Source organism: Saccostrea echinata, unplaced genomic scaffold (genome assembly GCF_033153115.1).
Source record: "Saccostrea echinata isolate AGI-Se365-2 ecotype Australia unplaced genomic scaffold, CSIRO_AGI_Sech_v1 ptg000023l, whole genome shotgun sequence".
In the NCBI taxonomy this organism is placed as follows: domain Eukaryota; kingdom Metazoa; phylum Mollusca; class Bivalvia; order Ostreida; family Ostreidae; genus Saccostrea; species Saccostrea echinata.
The window spans coordinates 11,934,031-11,960,894 of NW_026889772.1; the positions used below are offsets into that span (position 1 = coordinate 11,934,031).

The 26,864-nt window shown below is 33.0% G+C and overlaps 3 protein-coding genes across 3 annotated transcripts; 1 reads left to right on the forward strand and 2 right to left on the reverse strand.

The window, feature by feature from the left end:
* Window positions 1–1,786: 1,786 nt before the first annotated feature.
* LOC133191289 (uncharacterized) lies at window positions 1,787–5,617 on the reverse strand. Its single transcript, XM_061327041.1, has 7 exons — window positions 5,605–5,617; window positions 5,409–5,462; window positions 5,238–5,320; window positions 3,606–3,668; window positions 3,115–3,214; window positions 2,421–2,564; window positions 1,787–2,310 (listed from the first exon to the last, which is right to left on the reverse strand). Exons 1-7 carry the CDS (start codon window positions 5,615–5,617, stop codon window positions 1,793–1,795), a joined length of 975 nt encoding a protein of 324 aa, XP_061183025.1. The 3' UTR covers window positions 1,787–1,792.
* Window positions 5,618–10,135: 4,518 nt separating this feature from the next.
* LOC133191290 (uncharacterized) lies at window positions 10,136–19,539 on the reverse strand. The gene is made up of 4 exons (XM_061327042.1): window positions 19,531–19,539; window positions 14,097–14,184; window positions 11,255–11,398; window positions 10,136–10,656 (listed from the first exon to the last, which is right to left on the reverse strand). The coding sequence occupies exons 1-4, from the start codon at window positions 19,537–19,539 to the stop codon at window positions 10,136–10,138; spliced, it is 762 nt and encodes a 253-aa protein (XP_061183026.1).
* Window positions 19,540–19,783: 244 nt separating this feature from the next.
* On the forward strand, window positions 19,784–20,782 carry LOC133191476 (uncharacterized). Its single transcript, XM_061327227.1, has one exon. The coding sequence runs from the start codon at window positions 19,805–19,807 to the stop codon at window positions 20,756–20,758; it is 954 nt and encodes a 317-aa protein (XP_061183211.1). The 5' UTR covers window positions 19,784–19,804; the 3' UTR covers window positions 20,759–20,782.
* Window positions 20,783–26,864: the final 6,082 nt, after the last annotated feature.

The following is a 26,864-nucleotide window of genomic DNA, read 5'->3' on the forward strand; positions in this document are numbered from 1 at the left end:
ATATACAAACAAGGAGCAGAGCAAACACGGACCTCTAAATCATCAGGGGTGGGATCAAGTGCCATGGACGAGTAAGAATCCCCTGCTGACTGGTCACGTGCTCCTAGTCATGATCGAGAAAACGGTAAAATCCGCAGACAATTCAATGTGCAATCATAGCCTAACAATTAGTATGAAAAATATCAGTCAACTTTCGACTTAATGATAGATTGTATTTGCTGACAAGGTCATTGTATCGACCATAGAACTTGCAAAATGATAACTTTAAACGAAACTTTTGATATTCTTGTTTCATCAACTGTTTGTCAAAAGCTTGCCCCCATTAAGAAATTGTTCGTTCGTAGAGCATGCTCTTGCATATCAAATCAATTGAAAGACATAAATACCATCTGCAGGTGATATGGGTATATTGCTACTTAAGTTAGAGAAGTTGACCATAAAAAAAGTTGAAGTCGTCAAGTTAATCATTAAGTGGTGTTGTTAGGTTACCATTAACACCTTTTTCTAATAAAATATTCGAATATGAAACAGATGTGTCAGACTCTGTGCTATCTTTTATTTCAAGTTCACAGGGAAATATCGAGTCGACATATGATTGGAAGAAACTATTATTAATTGATAAAACGTCGTCTTGATATCTAAATGTCGAGTTGAAGGCCACAGCAAGTGTTTTCTACTTGTCATTTACAAGTTTTTGAATAAATTCTGCTTCATATGAATACAAAAATAGGTCTGCTAATTACGGGGCACAATAGGTACCCAAGGGAATTCTGACAGATTGTTGGAAGACTTGATCTCCAAAAACTACATATTGTCAAGAAACTCAAGCATCTTTTTAATATCAGAATTTTCTTTAACAATTTTTTTTATAAATGATCAATGACAAGGTAAATTAATTTAAGACTCCCATTTTTATTTAAAAAGCAGCTTTCTATGATGTCAAGAAGCCTGGATTTTAATTTATTGTTGGGAATAGTTGTATAAGAGTTGAAGAGTCATACATTTTGATGTTATTGATTTTGTTAAAATTTTGTGAATTCAAATTTTCTAAAAGTTCCTTGGAGTTTTTAAGTTTCCACATCTGATTTACACGACTTCTCAAATATATTGTTGTACAGTACTATTTGACAAATTGAATGAACTTCAGCTTTTCCATTGTAAACTTCCCATATTTATGCACCAATATTCAATTATCATCCGCATTAAGGTATATGATGTCTGCGTCTTCTTCGGTATTCAAGAGGATGATCTTTGTACGATCAACATTCAAACCAAGGCATGCTACTGACTAATAAGTTAATGTTAAAAGGGTTTCAACAGTATCGTTTATTGTCAGCATTTTGAAAATTCTATGTAATCTTTATAATGACATTGTTTGCAAATACAGTCTACTTTGGGTCGAAATTTTAATATGACTCATACTAATTATTATGCCATGAATTTCATACTTATTTTGTCAGCGGATTACCCCGTTTACTTTATCATTTCAAAGGGCTCACGGAAGAAGGGATGCTTACTCCTCCTAGACATCTGATCCCACCTCTGGTGTTTCCATGAGCTCCTGTTACTGCCCTCCTATCGATATATTGTTTATAAGATTAAAGAGACTAATCACTGTTCGTTATTAGCACCTTTTTACATTTCTGAACTACTTAATGTACAATAACTATTACTCTTCACCCAAGGCCAACAGTAAACAGCCATTCAACTTATCAGGTATGCTTTTCATAAAAGAAAAATTAATACCAAGGGGAAAAACTTTCATAGAGTTTTTATATAATTTTATTAAAAATTAATGATTATGATGGGCAATGATGCTCTCTACTCTTATACGGCTTATCCAGTAATGGCCGTAGCTATGAGTAACGCTATCTTTTTGGATTTTCAGGTCAAAGGCACTTGTGTTATTCAAATTGAATGTATTCAGCTTGTGGATTTGCCATCTTAGATTCCATACGTCAGTCCCCGTGTATGACTGCTTTATTACGTTGTTATTCAGCAAGATGTCGACTCTTCCGTGCCCAGTTGTTTGACATGCGCTGAGCTGTATACTGGTAAGAGGCTCTCCATTTGTCCGGAAGTTGATATTAATATAGCTGTCATGGTAGGGTAGAATTAGGTAGTCGTGTTTGGCATGCGCGTGATTCAGGGTGGTGTTATTTTCCATCACTGGTACCACTTTATGATTACTTTGAGTGATGCTATTGCAGATTGAAGGATCAACTGACGAACTATGTCGACAGGTCTTGTGAACAGGGTCATAGTCGAGGAGAACTACATTCTCATACCAAACGCTATTGTGTGCATTATCTGTAAAAAAAAAAGTTACCATAAAAGAAAATTGTGCATTAAACTTGTTAATAAATTGTAAAATAATCTTAATGTCCATGGATATTTTCAGTAAAAAGTCACATTCTTACTTTGACATATTCCGCATGATTTCCTGCAGTATTGCGCATACTCGCAGTCACTGCAGATGGTCGATAGCTTGGAATGATCATGGCACTCTGTGGGTGTGGCATCAACACACGGATCTGTACTGGGTTCCTGAAAGCGGCTTATGTCTGAAAAGGTAATTTATACTGACTTTTCATTTTAAGTCTATAAACTGTGCATAATCTGAGTGTTGAAGGCAGAGGAAATCGTGTATTCACAAGAAAATAAAATTGACAACTATTCACACTATTTATAATGCTTTTTTTCTATACGTAACATTTTATTTATGCATTTTGTTCTGTAGTGCAATAATATTCCGATTCAAAGATAAATCACTGAATGTGAGAGGTGAACTATATATACTGTCTGAATCTGTCCTGGGTCCAGTGTGTCCCTGTGGCTGTCGCAATGAACATATGTAAGCTGGCCTATATAAATGAGGACTTACTAGGTCTTGGGAAATAATTAAAACTGTAACCAGATCTAGATATTCAATTCGTCAATATGGAAGGACTATAGAGAATTAATGTACGTGGTGAATACAACAACAAAAAGATCCTCTCTGTACACCCTGATCTACACTCCTAAAGTCTTGCTTGATACTACTGATAAGTCTACGGACTTTTACTGAAAAAAAAAAACTGGTTTCACTGATGAAAAAGATGAAGACTAAACGACCTGAGTTACACAATTCCTTTTTGCAGAATTTTGTCTGTGTTGTTTGTGTAGATGCCTGTCTTCTACCCACAGTAGAGGGGGGTGCCATACAAGCTTGTTTCTGTGAATATTTGTTTAAAGTTAAACTTGAAAGTGAGAATAAGAAACTCTTATAATGTTAAAGGATGAATATATATGAAATTTTCATAAAATAATTACAAAAGTATTGTTCTGACAATAACTCATTCACAGAAATTACCTGGCTTTTTAAAATATTAAACTATTGGACCCTAGATAACAAATTTAGGCATGCAACAATAGTTTTAAAGTTAATATAATAATATTAAATTGGGGGGGGGGGGGATAGATATATTTTATCTTTAACGAGAGATTTGTATCTATTAAGTTTATAACATACTGTTAAAAAATAAAAAAAAAAATATTAACTCCTTCAGCGAACGCTGGAGTATTGTTATTGAGAGTTGTTTGACATCTGATAAAGTTCTACTTACAGGTGCACATCCAAAATTTCTAACCACTGAGCCGTCAGCCGCAGTTGTTGTAGACACATAACACTGGAAAATAAATGTATTGCATATAGGCAACCTCATCATAAATATCTTCATATTTACATACCGTTGTATTGAGCTTTCCCCTGGAATATTCATTACTGAATTTACCTAACAGAATTGCTATAGTAAACTATATTTTACTATAATTATCTATAGTATACTATATTTTACTATAATTATCTACAGTATACTATATTTTACTATAATTATCTATAGTATACTATATTTTACTATAATTATCTACAGTATACTATATTTTACTATAATTATCTATAGTTAACCAGAGTATCAAAATTTTTTACTTGAATAAATCAGTTTCAAAACATCCACTATTATAATGAAGTCAATCAAAGATTTTCACTGTACAAGATCAGTCTCAAAGATTTTTCTATAGCAAATAAAAGTATTTACCATTCCATACTGTAAGAAAGTTCCATTTTATTTACAGTAATAAATCAGAGTGTGTATTTTTACATTATACTATTCTTTAGTTTACTATAGAGAACTGTTCTTTACTATTAAAAAACAGTGGTTTAGTAAAGTTAATTATAATAAAAAAAAGTTCAAAGTTTTGCCAAAATAAATAAAAGTGTCAATTTTTTTTTTTACTATAGTTAATTTCCATAGTGTTCGCTACAGTAAATATTTTTTTTTTTATTTGTAAATCTCAGTATGGAAATGTTTACCATAGTTAATAAAAGTATCACAGTTTTTGATAAAGTAATTCAAAGTACCATACTATTCACCATTACCATAGTATTCGGCTTGGGGCGAATTACATTGAAAAGTAACGCATTACATTACCATAACGTCAAGACTTTGAGCATTAAATTACCATTACCATTACTCTAATTTCTTTAAGTAATGCATTACATTACCATTACTTTAGTAAAGTAATGCATTACCATTACCATTACTTCTGGGAGTTTTCAAAATTAGAAATACAAACTTTTGCAACTGTTTTCATATACATGCATCCAAATTTGATTTCAAGTATTTGTACTTATTACATTGTAAATAACTTACATAACATTTCTTTTATTATTACTTACATATCTTTTTTTATGCAATTCTCAAAACGATACATTGATTTAATTGTTACATAACCCCAGAGACATTGTGTGTTTTTTGATGACACTCTATTCAAAAGGTGGCAATTATAAGTTTACAGTGTACATTAATTAATTAGTGTACCTCATACCGGAATTATTTAAAAAAAGATTTTTTAAAAACTATTTGAAATAATTCTTTATAATTAAATCTTATCTAAAATAAGCATGAACATTTAAATGTATGGTAATTGTACTTTCAACAGAATAAAAAGTGTATTTGAATAGATACAGAGTTTTTTAAATGGGTTAACTTCTTTCATTCTATCATTAGTAAAAAAAATTAACCTAAACAATAATTTCCATGTCCCATCTTCCAACGAAAATTTTTTTTCCTCTCCCATTTTTATATCAATTAAAACTTCGCTAAATCACTTTTTTTGGAACCAAATCCACTCAGACAAATTCTGAATCTGGCCATGACATTAAATTACGGTGAACATTTTAAGACATCTTCACAAACCTCACTGGAACACTCAGAAAGATACACACAAGGATCCGCGCCATTTTTTACATTTCTGCACAACAAACAGTGAAGAATTGGATCTAAATAAATCAAAGAAATAAAAAAAAACTTCACACAAGAGTTTGAAACGTAACCATTTAATTTCATTTGATGAGAAGAAATAATCACCAGGGTCTGCCAATGTCAGTGCCCAGATTGCACCAATCACGATTAGACAGCTGTCTATATATTTATGAAAATAATAAAAACTAATGAGCAAAATTCATTCATAAAAAATGAACAAAAAATAGCTCAGCACAATTTAATATATATTTATCTGTAATAAATAGCAATAATATTTATCTAGAACGAAACAGACACCTACTGATTCCGTCCATTCTGTAGTTACACAATACCAGCTGATAAGTACATTTATGTATATCTATAGAACCTGTTTCTGATATGCACACCTAGTACGGTAGATAAACAAGGTCAGAAAATTTATGACACATAAATAATGCATATATCTACTAAGGGGAAACATACTTTAAGAAACATCAACATTGCTGTCTTTATAGCCGCTCTTTCTAAAGTAAGTTCAGGTATCGTCTCGTATCCTTTCTTCTTATCCTGGTCAGTCCGTCCATTTGTCACACATCGTCATCAAATTCCTCTTACATATTAAACAGTAGTCAATTTATCTTTTAAAATATGATTGGTGGTGTCATGAAGATGTGCAATAAGGTTTCCAAATTTTTTTTACCCAGAGTACCAATCGAGGGTCGACAAAAGACGTTTTTTTTCTACGAAAACCAGGTTCCAAGAAATCCTCTGACATTTAACGCAATAGCTAAATCATCTTTTTGGAAAAGGAATGGTTCCATAGATGTGCAATAAGATTTCGGAATTTGATTTCATAGGGGTTGCGCTTTGGGGTTTAAAAAACAACTTCCATGTTCTTGACTTCTTATCACATTTTACACAGTAGCCAAATAATCTTAAGAAGGTTTGCTTTTCATTTTCATCCAGAAGGCCATTTGAGGGCCAAATTTGTTTTAAGATATTAGATGCATAACAGAGGGATATTTGCTATTTTCAATATATACTCAAATTAAATAATGCTATTAAAATGAATTTAAAAGATGACCAGAACAAACATGAACTAAAAGAAGTGTATGAACAGAAAATTTATTTAACATTCAGTGTTAATTTTAAGCGTTATCTCTTAATGTTACCTCTAAATGTGTAAAATATAAATGTCTCTAAAATTATATATATATATATATATATATATATATATATATATATATATATATATATATATATATATATATATATATATATATATATATATATATGGTGTCGAAATATGAATGGAAGTAACTATTGTTAATTGTTAACATAGATATTGTCAATCAGAAGCTCGAGCATCTTTTTAATGTCAACTTCAGAGTAGTTGTATGTACAATCAGATTGTTTTTTGACAAAGTAATTTTGCAAATGACCAATGACAAGGTACGTAAATTTACGAGTTCCATTTTTATTGAAAAAGCAGCTGTCAAAGATGTCAGAAAGTCTAAACTTTAATTTATCGTGGGGAATAGTTGTATATAAAGTTGAAAAGTCGTAAGTCTTTATGTTGTTGATTTTGGTAAAATTTTGTGATTTCAAATGTTCCAAAAGTTCCTTGGAATTTTTTTGTATCCACATCTGATTTACACCACTTCTCGAATATACTGTTGCACAGTACTCTTGAAGTTTCTCCTTCACTACTGTTAATATCTTAGTGAGGAGTAAAGAAAGAGGCTTGGTAGAACATTTACTGGAACCTGCTATGTATCTTTGTTTGTAAGGATTTTTATGAAGTTTCGGAATCCAATATAGATATTGTAATCCAAATTCAACCTTGTTGGTTGTTGGGAATATTAAAAATATTGAAGAATTTCCTCCTTAGAAAGGGAGCTATGGGTATAATTTGAATTACCAGTTGAAGAATTAAATCCCAGTTCCTCTAAAATACAATTTATATAATGAGCCTTACAAACAAAGACAATGTTGTTACCTGCTTTTTCATAAGGGGATCAGTACGTACTGATCGTGTAATCTATCTAATTCTTTTTTCACTTCTGAATTGTTGAATACAGAAGAATAGATGGTGTTCATACTGCCCCTCAATCGTTTAATGCGAGATTTTAACATATACTTGATACATTTAATTCATTCTGACAAAGTGTCAAGGTCTTGTTTTTCATGTCTGACCCAACGCCTGGTGTAATCCTCTACAGAATCCATAATATGTATGAAATAACGACGCCAGTTAAAGGATCGGGGTTCCCAATGATTATGACCTTTTAAAATTAGTGATCTAAGGTCCTCATTATTAACTATATTTACGTCACCAGTAATAACGTGTCCAGCAGGACTATAGTTATAGGGTGAAGAAGAACATGAACACGAAGGAGGATTATGTTTCAGTTATTCGATATCAAGGCCCTGTAAAGTTTTCTTAAAATTAAAAAGTTTGGAAGCAATAGTGGATGTATATTTGTAGGAATACAAGGTGTAGTCTTCAACTTGAAAATATGGTGGAATACAAGACTGGACCCTTTACTATGATTATGCTAATATAAGGTCCATTGGACCCGTGCTCGCCTCCAGCATTTTATGTTTAATTTGATATATGTATATTTATATGCAAATTATAGAATAAATATTGTTTTGAGTCTTCACTTGTTAACCAGGTGAGAAGGAGCATTTTGTTTTTAATTTATACTAAACCATTGCTCATTACTTTACAAACTTCAAATGTAACTGGTTCTTTTTTGTTAAAAATACCAATATTTCCATTTTAAAAAATACATTTTAAAGTGCCGATGATTCTAAGCCAGTCATTGTAAAAATGTTAGCATTCTTTTCAGTTCATTTATACAAGCCTTATCTACTTTGTCAAACTATATATGTACAACTTTAACTGGTATGTAAACGGAAATGTAATTCATGCCCTTCGTAAAACTGATAGACTGTAATAGTAGCTGAAAATTACGAACTATTCCGAAAACCTGTGCTTTGTTTTTTATTCTTTTACATATTTCCAAATTTAGGAATTAGAAATTTGCAAGGATCAAAGATAGTATATTAGAATAGTTAACATGCAATATATGTGTCATCCCGAACTAATCAAACGGTGCGATATTGGAGCTGAAAGCAGAGAAAGCGACTATTTTAATATTTGGTAAAATTCCAAGCTTTCAGAAATTTATATAGTTTATATTCAATTGCAACGGCAGTCATTTTGAAAATTTTAAACACCAGAAAGTTGGAGAGATACTTACATATCAATATTGTGCAGGTTGAAAAACGTTTAGACGGAAAAAACGAAAAAGAAAATTTCCCCATTTACAGTGCACAAATTATCCGATCATTTTCATTTTTTAAAATTTGTTTTAATTTTTGCAGAAATCAATTTTGCATGATGGAAGGAATACTCCTTTTATGTTTCGAAAGAATTATCTGTTTTTTTACTGAGAATAATGAGATTTAATTTTTCATATTTCCTCTGTTTCAATGACAATAGTGGCCATTTTGAAAATTTTAAAGTAAAAATTGGCTACAAGTATAAGGAACTCGAATGTAAGGAAATTTTGGTTATAAAGAAATTATATGATTTCATCATCCCTCAAATGATAATATTTTTTATATGAATATAAAGAAATTCGGTTATTAGGAACTAAAAATCCATGTTTATAATAAAATCTTTGGTACTCATTTTCCTTTGATTCAGATATACTAAATACATCAAGTTTAAAATGAGTGAATTTCTAGCATGATTGAAGGAAGTGTATGATTCTAAATATATTGTTAACCTACTTTGTGTTTCACTAGTGTTTTACTGTCTCTTACAGAGAGTTTATTTTGAAATATCCCACCATGCTTTTCAAAGATTTTCCTACGATGACCTGCTGTAAAGTAATACCGAGTAACCATTTGCTATCTTTAAAAAATACCAATTAAGAAGATTGGCGAACAAGGTAAGCGAAATGCTTATGGTGCAACAAATATGAAGGTGAGAAATCAAATCTCAATCATAATCAAATTTTCTTTGATATTTTATCTAACATTAAATTATTCTTTATGTAAAATCTCCATAATTTGCAAAAATCTCACAAAGATTAAAATTATTTGCCTATGAAATAGCATACAAACACCAAAGAGGGCAAAAAGGGTCATTTTCTCATATTCTAACACAAGTTTTCCATTTGAGTTGGTCTTCGCTCCATTTTTTTGAAAGCTATCTGCAAAGTTTGCGTAAAATATAAAATTTTTGGCTAACAAAAACATGGAGCAAAGACCCAAAATACCTTAAAAATACTTGAAGTCCATTTAGTCAAGGGTCATATCACAAACATGATTTAAATGCCACTATTCATCAGGAATTGTGTAGCGCGGTTGTTCCTTGTTAGTCCTAAAGGAGAATGATATTCTGTCTATTGTCAGGGTTCGAACCCCAGGAATATACATTTTTGTTAAATAATAGAATAAATTTTGCCGAGAAAATTTCTTCAGAAAAGTTTTGTTTGTCATATTTTCATGAATTTCAATAATGAGAACTTTACTCTAAATACTAAATTCACAATTTGAATATGATTTTATTTAACTGAAGCTATAGGCATTCTGCACGCCATGTTAGCCCATCTCCTTCTAAAAAAATTAAATTGATTCGTCCCATTTAATACTTTCTTTATGAGTATATAAGGAATAACGGTCCACATGACTTGCACGGCAGGTCTTCTATTCACAAATTTGTCATTTTTGTGAATAAAATTTAACGCAGAATTATTAACCATTTTATTTAGGCTCCTGAACTGTATGAAAATGACAGAAAAAATATCGTTCTTCAGATCGAATTATTCTTTATGTCATTTAATCATATTTCTTTTCCTCTGGCCATGGTGGACCACGGTCGTCTCCAGTCTAATTCGACCAAGCCAGTAATGACCACAGCTGATGAAGTGTCTGTCCTTTAGTATCCTGAGCACATAATTGTTGTTATTGGTATGCTGGGCCGGGTTCAGTTTATGTAATTGCCATCGCTGGCTCCATACAGCTGTTCGGTTGTAAGTCTCTTCTATTGTGACGTTATTTAGTAAGACGTCCACTCGCCCCCTTCCTGTCGTCTGACAGGCAAACAGTTGAAGGTTTGTCAGAGGTTCTCCGTGAGTGTGAAAATGAAGATGAATGTAACTGTTTGGATAAGCAAGGTTTAGGTACGCTCTGGGGTCGTTAGTAGTGTGATTTACTTGAATGAGGTTCATACCGTGTGCCCTGATGCTGTTACATATTGACGGACCCACGGCCTTGCTGTAATTACATTTGTTATAGATGGGCCAATAGTCAAACAGCACTAAGTTCTCCGACCAGCTGCCAGCTTGTGTGTGATCTACAAGAAAATATGATAGACTGGGATATAATTGGACCAGACCTTTTTTTGGGATGAAAAAAAATGTAATTAAGTAGCCTTCTAGAGATACAGTTTGATCCGCTATTGTGACCCGACCCTACCTCGGATCATGATTTAAACAAATTTAAATCTACACTACCTGATGTGTTTGCATATCAATATCATTAACTATGGCCTTGCTGTTCTCGAGAAAAAATATCTCCTCCTAGGAAGGGATATGGCTCTTCATTTGAACAATTATGATTTCAGCTTAAACAAGTTAATTTGCCTTAATGTATTTTAAGTTGTAATTAATTGATCCAGTGGTTGTAGAGAAAAAAATGTGCAAAGTTAACAGACAGACAAATTGACGGATGCCGGGTGATCAGAAAAGCTCACTGAAGCTCACAGCTCGTGAGCTAAATGGGGAAAAATTACTTCAGACATGTGATGATACTTGTCTATATGGTATTATGTACAGTGTACTTCGATAAGCATTGATTCCAAAAAATTACACTTTGATTTTGTGGAGACGTTTTTAAAACCATATAACCATTCTAAATAAGCATTTCAAAATATAAAAGCTTATTCTAGATACCTTCACACAGTCCACACGACTTTCGACAAAACTGAGCTGTTTCACAATCACTGCAAATTGCTAACAGTGCAGATGGGTCACGACAATCGCTAGCAGAGGCATCATTACAGGGGGTGGTGGATGGCTCTAGGAAGCGATCAATGTCTGAAACACAAAGAAAATATTATTATTTGCTTATTTAATGTGATAAATTCTTTCTTTTCTCATGGAAAATTTTAACTGTGAAATTGCAACATATTTTTGAAATTTGCATTCCAAGTCTCAGTGTTTAATAATAGGTAAATACATGTATTCCTCTGATTTTAATTGTCAGAGCACTGAGGAGAGCCACAAAGACCTGTCATAAGTGTACCTTAATTTTTACTTTTCATAGATGATCGTCCTATGGATGATAAAAACACAGACATATTCATATGTTTGCCGATGGTTGTAGTTATTCAAAATTATTTTACAACTGTATTCATAATTGTATTTTTGTTGTACAGAAAGATGAAGAATAGTGTATTGCACAGATATGGTTAATCTCAACCTTTTTGATAAATTTTGTTATAATAAAAAGCTCATTCATTCTTCACTTGGAAGTCCTATTGATGTTTTACGGGTTTTCTGTATTTTTTTCCTTTTTTTGGATGTATTTGTTTGTTTGTATGTTGTTTAACGTCCCTCTCGAGATTTTATTTACTCATATGGAGACACCATCACTTGCCGGTGGAGGGCTGCAAATTTTAACCTATGATCGGCACTCAGGGCCATTTAGCAGCGAGGGATCTTTTTCGTGCCAACACCTACTGTGACATGGGACCTTGGTTTATATAGTCTCATCCGAAAGACTGGTCACCACGTCCCGCAGTGGATTCGAACCCGCGACGTAAGGATCAACTCCTTACTCCGCGACTCTAGAGCAGACGTTCTAACCACTGCGCAGAGGTAGGATCAGGTGCCTAGGAGAAGTAAGCATCCCCTGTCGACCGATCACATCCGCTGTGAATCCTCTATATTGATCAGGAAAACGGAGAAATCCGTAGTCAAAATTAGTGTAAAACAATGACCAAACAATTGGTTTGAAACATGAAATAATGTTTTACACTGCCATCGTCCAGGCGAGCGCAGTAGTATACCATAAAAAATCCTTTACATAGCTTACACTTTGATCCGCCTCTTCAAACCGCGTCACATAACGTCGTATTTTTAAGTTGCATTTCCGAAAACTGAGTCTAAAAAGGCCTTTTCCAATTTTGTAGCGAAAGGCATTGTAGAGTGGATGGAATTATTTTTTGTTATGTTTAAACTCTCTGCAAGAACTAAATCTTAATAATCTTAATAATAACTGCGGGACTGTTTATTCGCCATTATCGCTCAATGTGTACACACAGTGCTACCACAGTGTTAGCTTGATGATGCGACCTCCATATCGCATGAAATCCGGGTAGCGAAGGATGTCTGAGAATTTGCTTGACGAATGTACAGATTTTAATTCGAATTTTCTCTGTTCTTACACTTAAGTCTTTTAAGCTCGCTTCGCGAACGGAGCTCGCTAGGAAGATAAAAAACAGTAATCAAGCTCAAAAGTCCATTGAAACAATACAGATCGAGAGCAAAGCAAACATGAACCTCTAAAACATCAGAAGTGGGATCAATTGCCATGGAGGAGTAAGCTCCTAGTCATGATCGGGCAAACGGAAAAATCTGTAGACAATTCAGTGTGAAAATAATGGCCTAACAATTTGTATGAAAAACGTCAGACAACATTCGACTGAATGTTATTTTATAGATTGTATATGCTAAAAAGGTCATTGTATCGGCCATAGAATTTGCGAAATGTTGACTTTGAACGAGAATGTTGATATCCTTGTATCATCAACTTATTTGTCTTTAGCTTGCCTCATTTTAGAAATTGTTCATAGAACATGCTCTTGTGTATCGAATTAACTGGGAGATATTAACTCCTTATACAGCTGATAGTGGTATAAGGAAAGCTGACTATAGAAAAGTTGAAGCCATCACGTTTATCGTTTTGTTGTTAGTTTGCCATTAATGTCTTTCTCTTGTAAAATATCCAAATATGAAACAGATGTGTCAGACTCTGTGATGTCAAAATACATTAAGTCAAAATTAGTCCCAGTGATAGGTTGTATTTGAAACTAGGTCATTATATCGACGATAGAATTCGCGGTATTGTTGAAATACCTATAACATCAACTCTGTCAGTAGATTGTCTCAATTTAAAAGATCGTACTCAGAGCATGCTCTTGCGTACCGATTCAGCTAGGAGACATAAACACCATACGCAGGTGATATTGGAACATAAATAGGGGAAGTTGATTTTATTCCTCAAAGATGGTAATGTGGATTTTCATGAGACTTTTTTAAAAAATGATTGATAACTAAGAGGCTTTCCATACTAAGAAATAAAAAATTCATTATTTTAGAAATTTTATCAGTATCTAAACATCTCTGAAACAGAGACTGTCTTTCACGACCATTTGATTGTCTTTAAGTTTTGGCAATCGAACAGAAACCTCCAAGTTACTGGTTTCTTATATTTATTATTTATCACAAAATTATAGATTGATAAACAATAATTGTTTCTTAGGTTAAAAGTTAATTTTTAAAAAATAGAAATATTCGTAACAAAATTAAGTCTGTCGTTTGTAATATTTTAAATACATGTATTGTTTTTTTTTTTTTTTTTTTTTTTTCATTTTAGAACTAATTTAAAGTACTGAAAAGTATGTGCGAAAATCCTTGGTGCTTTTTTTGTTTTTATTTATTATTATTAGTATTTTCTTATCTATTGATTTCATTTTTTCGTTTATTCAACTTAGTTTTGTTTTTTACTTGCCTGCGTTGCAGATCTCCTTTTTACAGTATCTAGTTTTGGTGACGGATGAACTTCTTTTACCAAGAACATTCGGAGACACTGCGCATTTCTGTGAATGAGAATGAAAGAATATCAAGGGTCATGAAACTTGTTTGTCTTCTTTGTCTTTATTTATTTATTTACGTATTTATTATTATTATTATTTTGGTCATGTCGAGAGTTTGATATGGTTTGTACATTGTCTTACATTTTGATTCTAATAATTTGATTTTCTAGCTTCATCAGTCTCCTTTTAAAGACGACTGAGAAAAGGGGTATCTAAATGTTGTAGATTTTGTTCCAATAATATACGGATAAAAAGATCCCAAACTACATTGCCATCTCAAAATAGATTGTTAAAGATCTTTGAATGAAGCTAGATCGACATTTGTCCGTCGTTTATCAACCGCATCCACACCAGTCCTGTCACAAGATAAACTTTTTTCAGACCGAATGTTTATATTTAACGAAGTGTCTTCGCCCCTTTTCAGGGAAGATTGTATAAACATTTACAAAGTTTAACTTATAAAAGTGTCTTTACAAAGAGATGAAATTTGAAAATACTGGTTTAGTTGCACATAATGCAAGAGTATTTGATTTTATGATAATGTTGTAATCATGAAACTTTCTATTTCTGACAAATTTCTCTTGACTCACTTCCAATGTTTTGCACACAGATTCTTAAGACTAAAGCTTAACTCAGAAAAGCAAGAATAATTGGCATAATATTCTTGTAGAGTCATATAATTCCCATAAAGCTATGGTTACGGGGGCATCAGTGTTTCACAAACACATCTTGTTCTTTGTACATGCATGCAATGGTGAGATTTTTGAGCTTAACCATTATTGAAATATACTGGTACATGTAATCAAAGTGGCCTCCAGGTCCGGTCACTGTCACTAATTTAGATGTGTAACTATTATGGATAATAGTAATAATGCCAATGTAATTAACTGTAATTCATATGGATATGTACACAAGCATACTTTAACATATTTGTTTAATATCAAGTATTCCACTGTTGCTGTTTTCCTAGTAAGCCAATGTATGTCGGTCAACAGTTCTATAGAGCTTGTGTTATGTTGTTATAAAAATCCGATGTTAAACAAAATTTTCTTATTCTGAAGGTATACTTGTATTTCGGTGTTATTTGGGTATTTGTCGAAGTATACCTTACAAATATTTATTCATAATCACTAAATTTCAACCAGTTTTGGAAAATTTTTAAAATTTTTGAAAGTGTGACCTTTCAACACCAAAGTGTAAACTGTGTACTTTGAAAATACATTTTATGTACATCTCAAAAATGTTATTCAAGAATTGATTGATTGATGCATTGTATGTTGTTAAATGTTCCATTCGAAAATTTTTCACTCATGTAGAGATGTCAAAGCTATTAAAGAACGCTGAATTCAGATTCATATGTTGTAATCATGCCAATAGTTTGACTGCTTGATGTCCATGGAATATAGAGGATTTTTGAAAATTACATTAATTTTTATGGTTTTAGCTCAATCCCTTACGTCCCAGGATGGCAGGGACCATAATATTCACAATTTTGTCATTTGCCTTGAATACTCTATATACACAAAAATTCATTAGAACTGGTTTTTAAATAACGGTTTATGAGAAGAAGCTGAAAATGACCGACGCACGTATTACGGACGAAATCAGATAGCAGTATGTCAACTGGGTGAATCAGGTGACCAAATAAAGCGTATCATATACTTAGTAATGTATACAGGTTTATGCCTGATGTCACAATACATGTAGAGCTCTGTATTAGCTTCTAGGGCTTATCCGGATCCTGCAGGGCTGATATGGATCTGCAGGGCTGATACGGATATTTATTATATACCCAACTGTTTGTCACTCAGTTTTACTGTTGAATTTACGCAATCACGAGACGATGTGATCCGACGTTCCGGATCACCACACTGTGGTTTTCTGAATCCATATCACCCCTCTCTGAAACTGATGACGTAGTACACAGATAAATGACGTTTTTATTCTCGCGCATCAAAAAGTTCCTTGACAAAATGGTTTGTTTAATGGATAAAAGTTATGTAATTGTTCCAAAAAGTTTTTTTCTTTTATCATATTTTGCTAGTTGTTAAGGGGTATATAATAAATTTATCATTATAACAGTAACTTGATCCGAAGAGCCGTATCACGTCTCGTTGACAGAAGATAGTTGATAAAAGAAAAAACTTTTTGGAACAATTACATAACTTTTATCCATTAAACAAACCATTTTGTCAAGGAACTTTTTGATGCGCGAGAATAAAAACGTCATTTATCTGTGTACTACGTCATCAGTTTCAGAGAGGGGTGATATGGATTCAGAAAACCACAGTGTGGTGATCCGGAACGTCGGATCACATCGTCTCGTGATTGCGTAAATTCAACAGTAAAACTGAGTGACAAACAGTTGGGTATATAATAATAAAAAATAATAGCGAAAATAATACAATTTAATAAGATAACGAGATAAAAAAAAAATTACTGTCAGGTTGCCCATGCAAAACTCCAAAGATTCCAAATAATAGCAAGATTTCTACAAAAATATATAAATATGAATCATTATAAGTATTTATTTCTTTTTGCAGATATTTATTTGTACGGTCACACTTTGTACTTTACTAAAGATCTAGACCTCAACAAAGACATATGAGGCTTATTTATGAGCACCTTAATGTCGAAAGGGTAGTTAATATATATAACAAAAATTCAAACTCACTTAGAGGCCAAGACATGAGGTTTCTACTGCTATGGAATGATCTGATAAGAAGTACCAATCACATACTATATAGCTTTACAGATTACTTTCGATTTTGGTGACATGCATACAATGTAGTTCATATTGTTAAATTATTTTTCTGCTGTCTATAAGTCTTAGTTTCTAGAATATATGTATTCAGTAGATATAAAAATCAGAAGATGTGCATGCTTAGGTGATTCGAATATGTATACTGTGTGTATGCAGCTATTAAAAATTACTCAGATTTATTTTTATTTTCTTCGTAAGTTTTGAATTAATCAATTGATTACATTATAGAATACCAAAATAAATCAAATAATTGAAGATATCTTTAAAACTATTTGAAGATATCTATTTATTTGATGTGCACGTGTCTTCAAATATTTAAAGATATCTTCAAAAGTGAATTCTTGTGCACGTTTTGATTCATTTTTATTCAGTTTTTGATAGCATTAATTGATGCACACTATAATTGAATCGTTGCTCTTTTCAGATGAGTTAAAGAAATTAACTACGTGCACATTTAAATCAGGATCATAGCAGGTTTACTGAAAAAAAAACCACAGCAAAACTGTAAATCACATTTTACCAGCATTCGCGGGAACTTTGTTCTCGTGCAATTAAGCAAGACGGTCTGCTCGCTAAAATTTCATTCTCACGTATATTTTTTATTATAAAAGATTACATAAATAAAAACACTAACCAGAATTCGTGAAAATTTTGTCTCGTTTATAAATACAAAATTACAGGCTAGCTAAAATAAGGTGTCGCAAAAAATTTTTGGATCAACAATATTGGTTATATAGAAAATTGTAAAACAGTATGTACACAGCTTTATTATTGCTGATACACATATTTCTTTATAGCCACCTTTAATCTGCATACTCCCCATAAATCTTTACTTCGGTATTTGCATTAAAATTCAATGCTAAAACATGAAAGAAAAATGAAATCCCCCAAAATGTCCATATGGATTTTCTGGATATTGATATATTTCATGTATCTATGATAGCTTGACGTTGTTGTGTGATCCCATTATAAGAAATTCAGTGCATTCATAGAAGAAATCCAACTACATCTCAAAGACAATAGCGTGATCATCCAGCAAGTTACACTTACTTGGCGCAATGGTGTTATAAGAAATGATGCTTAACATGTCTATGTGAAATATGGATATAAAGAAAATTATTCAAGCTCAAAGTCCATTGAAACAATACAAATCGGGAGCAGAGCAAACACGGGTCTCCAAAAACATCAGAGGTGGGATCAGGTGCCATGGAGGAGTGAGCATCCCCTGCCGACCGGTCACACCCGCCGTGTGCTCCCTGCCATTATCGGTAAATAACGGAAAAATCCGTCGACAATTCAGTGTGTAAATAATGGCCTAACAATTATTATGAAAAACGTAAGTTAGCATACCCCGGTATGACTTAATGATAGATTGTATTTGCTTACAAGGTCATTGTGTCGACCATAGGACTTACGAAATGATGATTTTAAACGAGATTGTTGATATTCTTGTTTCATCAACTTGTTTGTCAATAACTTACCTCGTTTTAGAAATTGTTCATACGTAGAGCATACTCTTGCGTATCGAATCATCTGAGAGATATACACCCCATATGCAGGTGATAAGGGTATATTGCTGCATAAGTAAGGGAAATTGACGATTGAAAAGTTAGTTATCACGTTTATCATAAAGCTTTGTTGTTAGATTACCACTACCGTATTTTTTAGTAAAATATCCAAATATGAAACAGATCTGTCAGACTCTGTGGTATCTTTTATTTCAAGCTCACTGGGATATATCGTGTCGACATATGAATGGAAATAACTATTTTTAATTGATAATACGTCGCCGATATATCGAAATATCGAGTTGAAGGCCACAGCAAGAGATTTTTTTCCTCATGTATAAGATTTTGAATAAATTCTGCTTCATATGAATGCAAAAATAGGTCGGCTTACAACGGGGTGCTATTGGTACCCATGGGAGTTCCAACAGATTGTGGTAAGTAAATTTACGAGTTCCATTTTTATTTTTAAAAAAAAAAGCAGCTGTCAATAATGTCCAAAAGCCTGGACTTTAATTTATCGTAGGGAGTGGTTATATACAGAGTTGAAAAGTCGAAAGTATTTATATTATTGATTTTGATAAAATTTTGTGATTCCAAATTTTTTCAAAAGTTCATTGGAATTTTTAAGTATTCACATCTGATTTACACCACTTCTCGAAATATTTTGTTGCACAGTACTCCTGAAGTTTCTCATTCACTGCTGTTAATATTTTAGTGAGGAGTAAAGAAAGAGGCTTGGGAACCCGCTATATATCTTTGTTTGTACCGTTTAATAGTTTGACGTGTTGGACAAAGTAACATTTTAAGAAGATTTAACTTAAACTATTCTGAATTTATCTCACATCGACAAAATATGAAATTAAAAATGATCGTCTATTTTAACTTCAAAGACCTTAAATTATATGCAAACAGGATGTTTCTGAGGTTAAAATTGGGAAATAGGGTGTAAATCTTGTTACCTTACTGGTTTACGAATTACAATGGCAATTAAATTCACAACTATCACGAATATAACAATAAACGCACAAACGCCAGATATCAAAAAATGTTTTCTTAATTCTCTAATTACATGTTTACTTGCTCCATTGTGTCATGGTTCTTGATTTCATTTTAAAAAGAAAAAAAAGATGCAAAGGAATGCGGTAGGAAAATTACTTTAACATACATTTCTGAAGAGGAAGTCTACGTTTGTTGGTGGCTGAAACCGTCTTCACTGATCAACAAGACGATCATTATTCCTCATTCTTATTTGATAGGTAGGTTACTTCAGTAACTAAAGTCATTAAAAGGTTTCTTATATATTGTTTCAGGTGCTGTTCTTTCTCATTTTTCTTCTTTTCACAGGTAAAGTATGGAAAAAATAAGACGGCCGAGGAGTCATGATTTTCGCGATCATGCTGTCACTTACATTGTAGGCACCGATCAGATTTATGGCATAGATGGTTTTTATTCTATGTACCCCCAGTCAAGTCCAGAAATGATGAAAGATAAAGAAATTCTTGTGAGAAACAACGATATCCAAAAAGATGAGGAAAATATGACGTTAAAAGTAGAAGCCTTCAGAGACGAAATCATAAAAAATGTTGATAAAATCAATCAGCTGAAATTTGATATTCTGTCGAAAGAAAACGGATCATACACTTCCAACAATGGAAGACTGAGGGTAAAAAGTCTTATACAAAACAGTGCACGTCTTGAAGATCTTGAATCTGAAATGGCCCTCCTAAAGAGGAATGTTGAGAGTGCCCAGGGATTACTTTATGATGTTCACCAAGCCACCGATGAGAAAGTGGAGCAGTGTCTCGGATTACACCGTTCTCGTTGTGTTTGTACTGAACCTGATACAATATTTATACGAGATATCTGTGACAAAGCTGCCGATATCGAAATAAAGAGACATTGTTATTCTTCAAATGTTCACATCGAAAGATGCACTGATATGAAGAATCATGTTAAATGGTTAAGAGGAAATAATTTGTTGTCCATTTCCGGTTGCTTTGCGTCTCCAAAAATATATATATCAGGACTGTTTGTCAATCTCGTTGTTTCAATCAAAGGATTAGCTGGCCAGCCTGAAATCCATATCAAGGGTGTCTGTATTTCTCCACAGATCCTGGTTAACGGCACCAAACTTAAACCAACGGTATTTGTTGATGGCGTTGTCAGTGATCCTTATTTACAAGTTGGGGGACTTGGATCAAGATTGAAGTTAAATGTAACCGGTATCTGTTGTAGACAGAACGCCGTCGTAGGTGGTATAAAATGTCAAACAAAACTCAGAGTTTTCGGGATGTGTAACATATAATGAAGAGTTAACTGTGTCTGAAAAATATCCCAATACAATTATTATAAAGGACTTTTTAAGAGAGTCATTAATGTTTTCTCTCTCTCTCTCAAAAACGTCTGATATATAAATATTCACACTCAGCTTATTCATGTATATCAAACAGATAAAAACAAACAAAATAAATATTTGACCTTTCTTTGATGAGTATAAGCCTATAAAGTTGTTTATAAATGTGATATGGTCCATTACTCCGGTGTTTTAAACTTTTAAATCAAAAGAGATAGGGCGTTCATATTTCACATTTACATTATCTGTGACAAGACCTTTCCAAATATACTATGATTTTTTTTGCTTTCGACCTTGACCTTGAAGGTTGACCTACTTTTCAAATATTTTAACAAACTTTATCCTTGGTCATAACTTTTGAATGAGAAAAGATAGGACTTTCATATTTCACAAGTAAATTACATGTGAAAAGTTCTTTCCAAATATACTTTATTTTTTTTACCGTTGACTTTGCCTACTTTTCAAAAATTTTAACAAACCCTATCTTTAGTCATAACTTTTGAATGAGAAAGACAGGGCTTTCATATTTCACAAGTATATTACATGTGACAAGACTTTTCCAAACAAACTATGATTTTTGACCCTGTGACCTTGATGTTGAAGATTTTTTTTTCAAATGTTTGTCAAACTCCAAGGTCAAGGTCAAGAGTTCAAAAATGTTGATATCCAAAGAAAGGTCTTGTCACAAGTGTGAAATATAATAGCCCTAGTACCAACCATTCAGAAAATATGGTGAAAGTCCTAACTCCAGCCATTCAAAATTAAGTTGACAAGGTTAAATTTTTTTTTCAAATGTAGGTCAAACTCCAAGGAAAACCACGCAGACAGCTAGGCGTATGGAGAGAGGAAAGCTATAGTACCCTCTAGTTTCACCGATAGGAAATAAATAAATTTTGATATTTTCAGAAAGACCATAAATGGTTAAGTAGAAAAATTCAAAGGCCTTTCTGTTTTTGGTGTCCACCTATTGATCAAGAACCTACCTACATATACCTATTCATAAAAAAACACACAAGTCAAGAAATAAAACATAGACTTTATAGTCATAGAAACATCATTTGAATGATTTTCGATTTTATTATTCTATTTTTCTTGCAGAAAGATATATTCCTCTGCAAATGAAAGTAGTAAATGTAAAGTATATACATATGCCCCTATGTATTCACTTATTTGACAGATTCTCGAAAAATATAGAAAGAAACTGTTTTCCACCAACATAATCAGTTTCTGGACTTCTTATTTTGTAAGTTTTTTTTCTGACCTGTGGTGTCAAAAACCAAGGCGCAAGCGGATGCTCAGCATAGAAAAAAAATTGAATGGTCTAATTTGTACTGTAAGTCTTTTTATATACAGAAGGTAACGGACCAGTTATTGTAACAAATGGTACATACAGTTATTTACAGCCTGTAGCTAATCATGTATATCATATTAATCTACTGCCAGATTGATCTAATTTGATTTGATAATTAATGCTTGTCTATCAAATACCTATTGAGATCTGTGATTTAAATTGATTATTAAATGAAACAATTGATCCACGCGTGGATTATTTGTATCTACCTAAACTACGCACAGTCTCTGTGCAGTGGGTCAATTTTGTGGAGTCCACCATACCAAGCGGAAATTATGGCCAGCAATGCAAAAGTTGTTAAACTTCCTCCGATCCCTGAAAAAGGAAGAACCAATCTCACGGGAGACCTTCAAGGTAAAACATTCATTTCAAAAGTTCATCTTTAAATACTTGTAAAAAATTATTGTATTTCATCCTCTCTGAACATGTCCTTTTTAAAATATTCGCACTTAAAAGAAATCAAGACTCGTGGTCTTTTTTTTTTCATTAAAATAAAATTTTAAAAAGAGAACCTAAAAATTTTTACACAGCATAGAATATGTTTGCATGATACCCTTAAACTGGAAAACAGTAATTGTACCCCCCTCCTCCCCCCTTTGACAAATGATATGTGGGGTAAGGGGGCTACAGAGGTTAGAGCACCTGTGCTGTCCAGAGCGTGAAAAAGCGTTTTTAGGCACAAGCTTTGGGCGGCCCAGCTAGACTTCTTTTGAACTGAACTCCTTGTAACACTTCAAGACGTTTATCACAGCTAAAGAAAAAGGATGTGTTTAGTGTCCTTGCCCCTTTGACACAGGATCGAGTCCATCTAAGGATGCATAATAAAACGTCATCATCCCTCTATTGCCACATCGTCTCAAACCACGCCCAAAATGTACGACCCTCTCCCATTCTGGTAGGAGAGAGCTACATGTATATGCGGACTCCGAACCGTTGCTTGAAACGATGTCTGTTGCCGAAGTGCGCGTCTCAAGTACTGTACATTGCTACATGTACATTAGGGGCCAAACTGTCGCGTATCTGATTCTCTCTTCAAATTTCGTTATTGATAATATTAATCAACTACATACTCGTTACTGACTACATTGTCACTTAGAAAGGCAAGAAGTGCTGGTTTTATTATTATTTTATATTTAATTGAAGGAAGATCTAAACACTCAATTCCATAGAACTTTTTTGCAGTTATGAGTGACCTGTCCATTCGAAACTTAATTTTAGTGTATACATGACATAATTTGTAATCGATCTAAGTATACAAGGCCACTAAAAAGTAGTGTGCATCATTTGCGTGTATTTTCCCCCATTTAAGCAAGCACAGTAATTTGTGTTCATTTATATTGTTTTCTTTCATTTGGGGGGGGGGGGGGACCGGTAAATATGTATAATGTTGACAATTCACTAGATAAACTCAATACATTTACTTTTATATAATTTTCTCAATAACCTTAAAACATTTTTCATTTGTGCTTAACTTTGAGATTTCTTGAGAAGTGAAATAATATGAACATACCTTTTGTTCACTTTATTTTGGGGCATTTCTGGGATTCAAAATACAAGTAATTGATTAATTAGGAAATACCAGAAACATAAATGACTTTTATGTCTCTGGAAATATTACATTCCGTTATCAGCAACCAGGGGGCGCCCTATCATGTATACTTACATTGCACAATCTGAAACAGGATAAATAAAATGGGACTTTTTAACCATACACAGAGACGTAAGCGTAGTCATGGGCATCGGTCTTACAATAAACCTTTAATACACGATGTCTCTTTTGATTCATTACTACCTTACGTAAATCAACAGTTAGGTCTACATCATATTCGCACCAAACTTTACTCTGTCCCTTTGAAACTTTTAAATAGTCTTCTTGAAAAGGTCAAGGAAAGTCCATTTTTTTATTCCTCGACACCAGAATATAGGCTCGGATCTGTGATTATGGATATTGCCAATCATAGGTTTTTTAAACCCCCGCGTTTTACTGAAGAAAATGCAGCTAAAACAATCCGTTTTTTCCTTAAACTTCAATATGCCAACAAAGGAATTGACGCGGTTAATATAAGTAATATTCTTAATCACAAAAGGGTCCAGTCTTGTATTCCACCATATTTCAAGTTAAAGACTCCACCTTGTATTTCCTACAAATATACATCGACTATTGCTTCCAAACTTTTTAATTACAAGAAAACTTTACAGGGCCTGGATATCGAATATCTGAAGCATAATCCTCCATCGTGTTCATGTTCTTCTTCGCCCAATAACTATAGTCCTGCTGGACACGTTATTACTGGTGACGTAAATATAGTTAACAATGAGGACCTTAGATCACTAATTTTAAAAGGTCCTAAATTTAGGGAACCCAGATCCTTCAACTGGCGTCGGAATTTCATAAATATTATGGATTCTGTAGAGGACTACTCCAGGCGATGGACCAGACATGAAAAAGAAGACCTTGACACTTTGTCAGAATGGATTAAATGTATCAGATGTATGTTAAAATCGCGCATTAAGAGATTGAGAGGCAATATGAAAACCATCTATCCTTCTGTATTCAATAACCCAGTAGTGAAAAAAGAATTATATAGATTACATGATCAGTACGTACTGGTCCCTGCTGACAAAGCAGGTAACAACATTGTCTTTGTTTGTAAGGCTCATTATATTAAATGTATTTTAGAGGAACTTGGATTTAATTCTACAAGTGGTAATCCAACTTATACTCATAGTTCCCTTTCTAAGGAAGAAATTCTTAAAAATCATATGTCAGTTTTGAATATTTTTAATATTCCAAACAATCAAAATGAATTTGAATTACCATATTTATATTGGATTCCGAAACTTCATAAAAATCCTTACAAACAAAGATACATAGCGGATTCCAGAAAATGTTCAACCAAGCCTCTATCTTTACTCTTCACTAAGATATTAACAGTGGTGAAGGAGAAACTTCAAAAGTACTGTGCAACAATATATTCGAGAAGTGGTGTAAATCAGATGTGGATACTTAAAAATTCCAAGGAACTTTTGGAAAATTTAAAATCACAAGATTTTACCAAAATCAACAGCTTAAAAACTTACGACTATTCAACTTTGTACACAACCATTCCCCACGATAAATTAAAGTCCAGGCTTTTTGATATCATTGACAGCTGCTTTTTCAATAAAAATGGAACTCGTAAATATATTTACCTTGTCATCGGTCATTTGCAAAATTATTTTGTTAAAAAACATTCTGATTGTTCACACAAGTACTCTGAAGTTGACATTAAAAAGATGCTTGAGTTTCTGATTGACAATATCTATTTGGTTTTTGGAGACCAGGTCTTCCAACAATCTATTGGAATTCCCAGGGGTACCAATTGCGCCCCATTATTAGCAGACCTTTTTTTGTATTCATATGAAGCAGAATTTGTCCAAAATCTTGTACGTGAAAAGAAGAAAACACTTGCTGTGGCCTTCAACTCGACATTTAGATATATCGACGACGTATTGTCAATTAACAATGGCTATTTCCATTCTTATGTCTATACGATATATCCTTGTGAACTTGAGATAAAAGATACCACAGAGTCTGACACATCTGTTGCATATTTGGTTATTTTACTTGAAAAAGACGTTAATGGTAATCTAACAACCAAGCTTTATGATAAACGTGATGACTTTAACTTTTCAATCGTCAACTTCCCTTACTTATGCAGCAATATACCTTCATCACCTGCATACGGGGTATATATCTCTCAGTTGATTCGATACGCAAGAGCATGCTCTACGTATGTACAATTTCTAAAACGAGGTAAATTATTGACAAATAAGTTGATGAAGCAAGAATATCAGCTGTCTCGTTTAAAGTCATCATTTCGTAAGTTCTATGGTCGATACAATGACCTTGTCAGCAAATACAGTTTATCATTGAGTCAAATGCTGACTGACGTTTTTCACACTAATTGTTAGGCCATTATTTACACACTGAATTGTCGACGGACTTTTCCGTTATTTCCCGATCATGACAAGGAGCACACGGCGGGTGTGACCGGTCGGCGGGGGATGCTCGCTCTTCCATGGCACCTGATCCCACCTCTGATGTTTGGAGGTCCGTGTTTGCTCTGCTCCTATTTTGTATTGATAAATGGACTTTTGAGCTTGAATACTGTTCGTTATCTCCATATATTTCATTCAACATGTTCATTTTAATGGTTTTAGTTTAAGGTATTATCATTCGTCAGCTTTTAAGAAAAGTTTGGTCAGGACCTCGAACTTCGATTCAAAACTATTTCTTATACAATTCAATTTTTATTACATATTTGAATTTAACAATGCATTATTTTGTGGGCAGTTTTTGAAATTGAATATTGTATAATTATACAATATTCAATTTCAAAAACTGCTCACAAAATCATAAAAAAACCCAAAATTTATAGGGTACTATTTCTTGTGGTGGACGGATATTAAGAGGAAAATTCTTAATTCAACACATTCGTTAAAAATAATTATCTTAGAACTTTAGCCCTACATGTTTTTACTCAGAGAATTATTTCCGCTATTATATGCTAAGGCATACCTTAAGACATGAAAAACAATTCTAACGTATTTCGTTTTTTTTCTTTAAATACAAATTTCAAATCATAATAAAAAAAAATCTTTCAAATTTCGAAACATCTTCAATATTCTTGGACCCTCTGAGTGAATGCACCATGAGTTCGCATT

Bases quoted from the DNA above. Each gene is read 5' to 3' on its own strand.
- LOC133191289 (XM_061327041.1), bottom strand. The intron at 3,669-5,237 runs GTTTGTGAAGAT...TTTATTTTCCAG, and splicing joins TTTCTGAGTGTTCCAGTGAG to TGTTATGTGTCTACAACAAC. The intron at 2,311-2,420 runs GTAAGAATGTGA...TTTTTTTTACAG, and splicing joins ATCATGCGGAATATGTCAAA to ATAATGCACACAATAGCGTT.
- LOC133191476 (XM_061327227.1), top strand. From the start codon at position 19,805: ATGGAAAAAATAAGACGGCCGAGGAGTCATGATTTTCGCGATCATGCT.
- LOC133191290 (XM_061327042.1), bottom strand. The intron at 11,399-14,096 runs GCAAGTAAAAAA...TTTGTGTTTCAG, and splicing joins AAAGGAGATCTGCAACGCAG to ACATTGATCGCTTCCTAGAG. The intron at 10,657-11,254 runs GTATCTAGAATA...ATTTTCTTGTAG, and splicing joins GTCGTGTGGACTGTGTGAAG to ATCACACACAAGCTGGCAGC.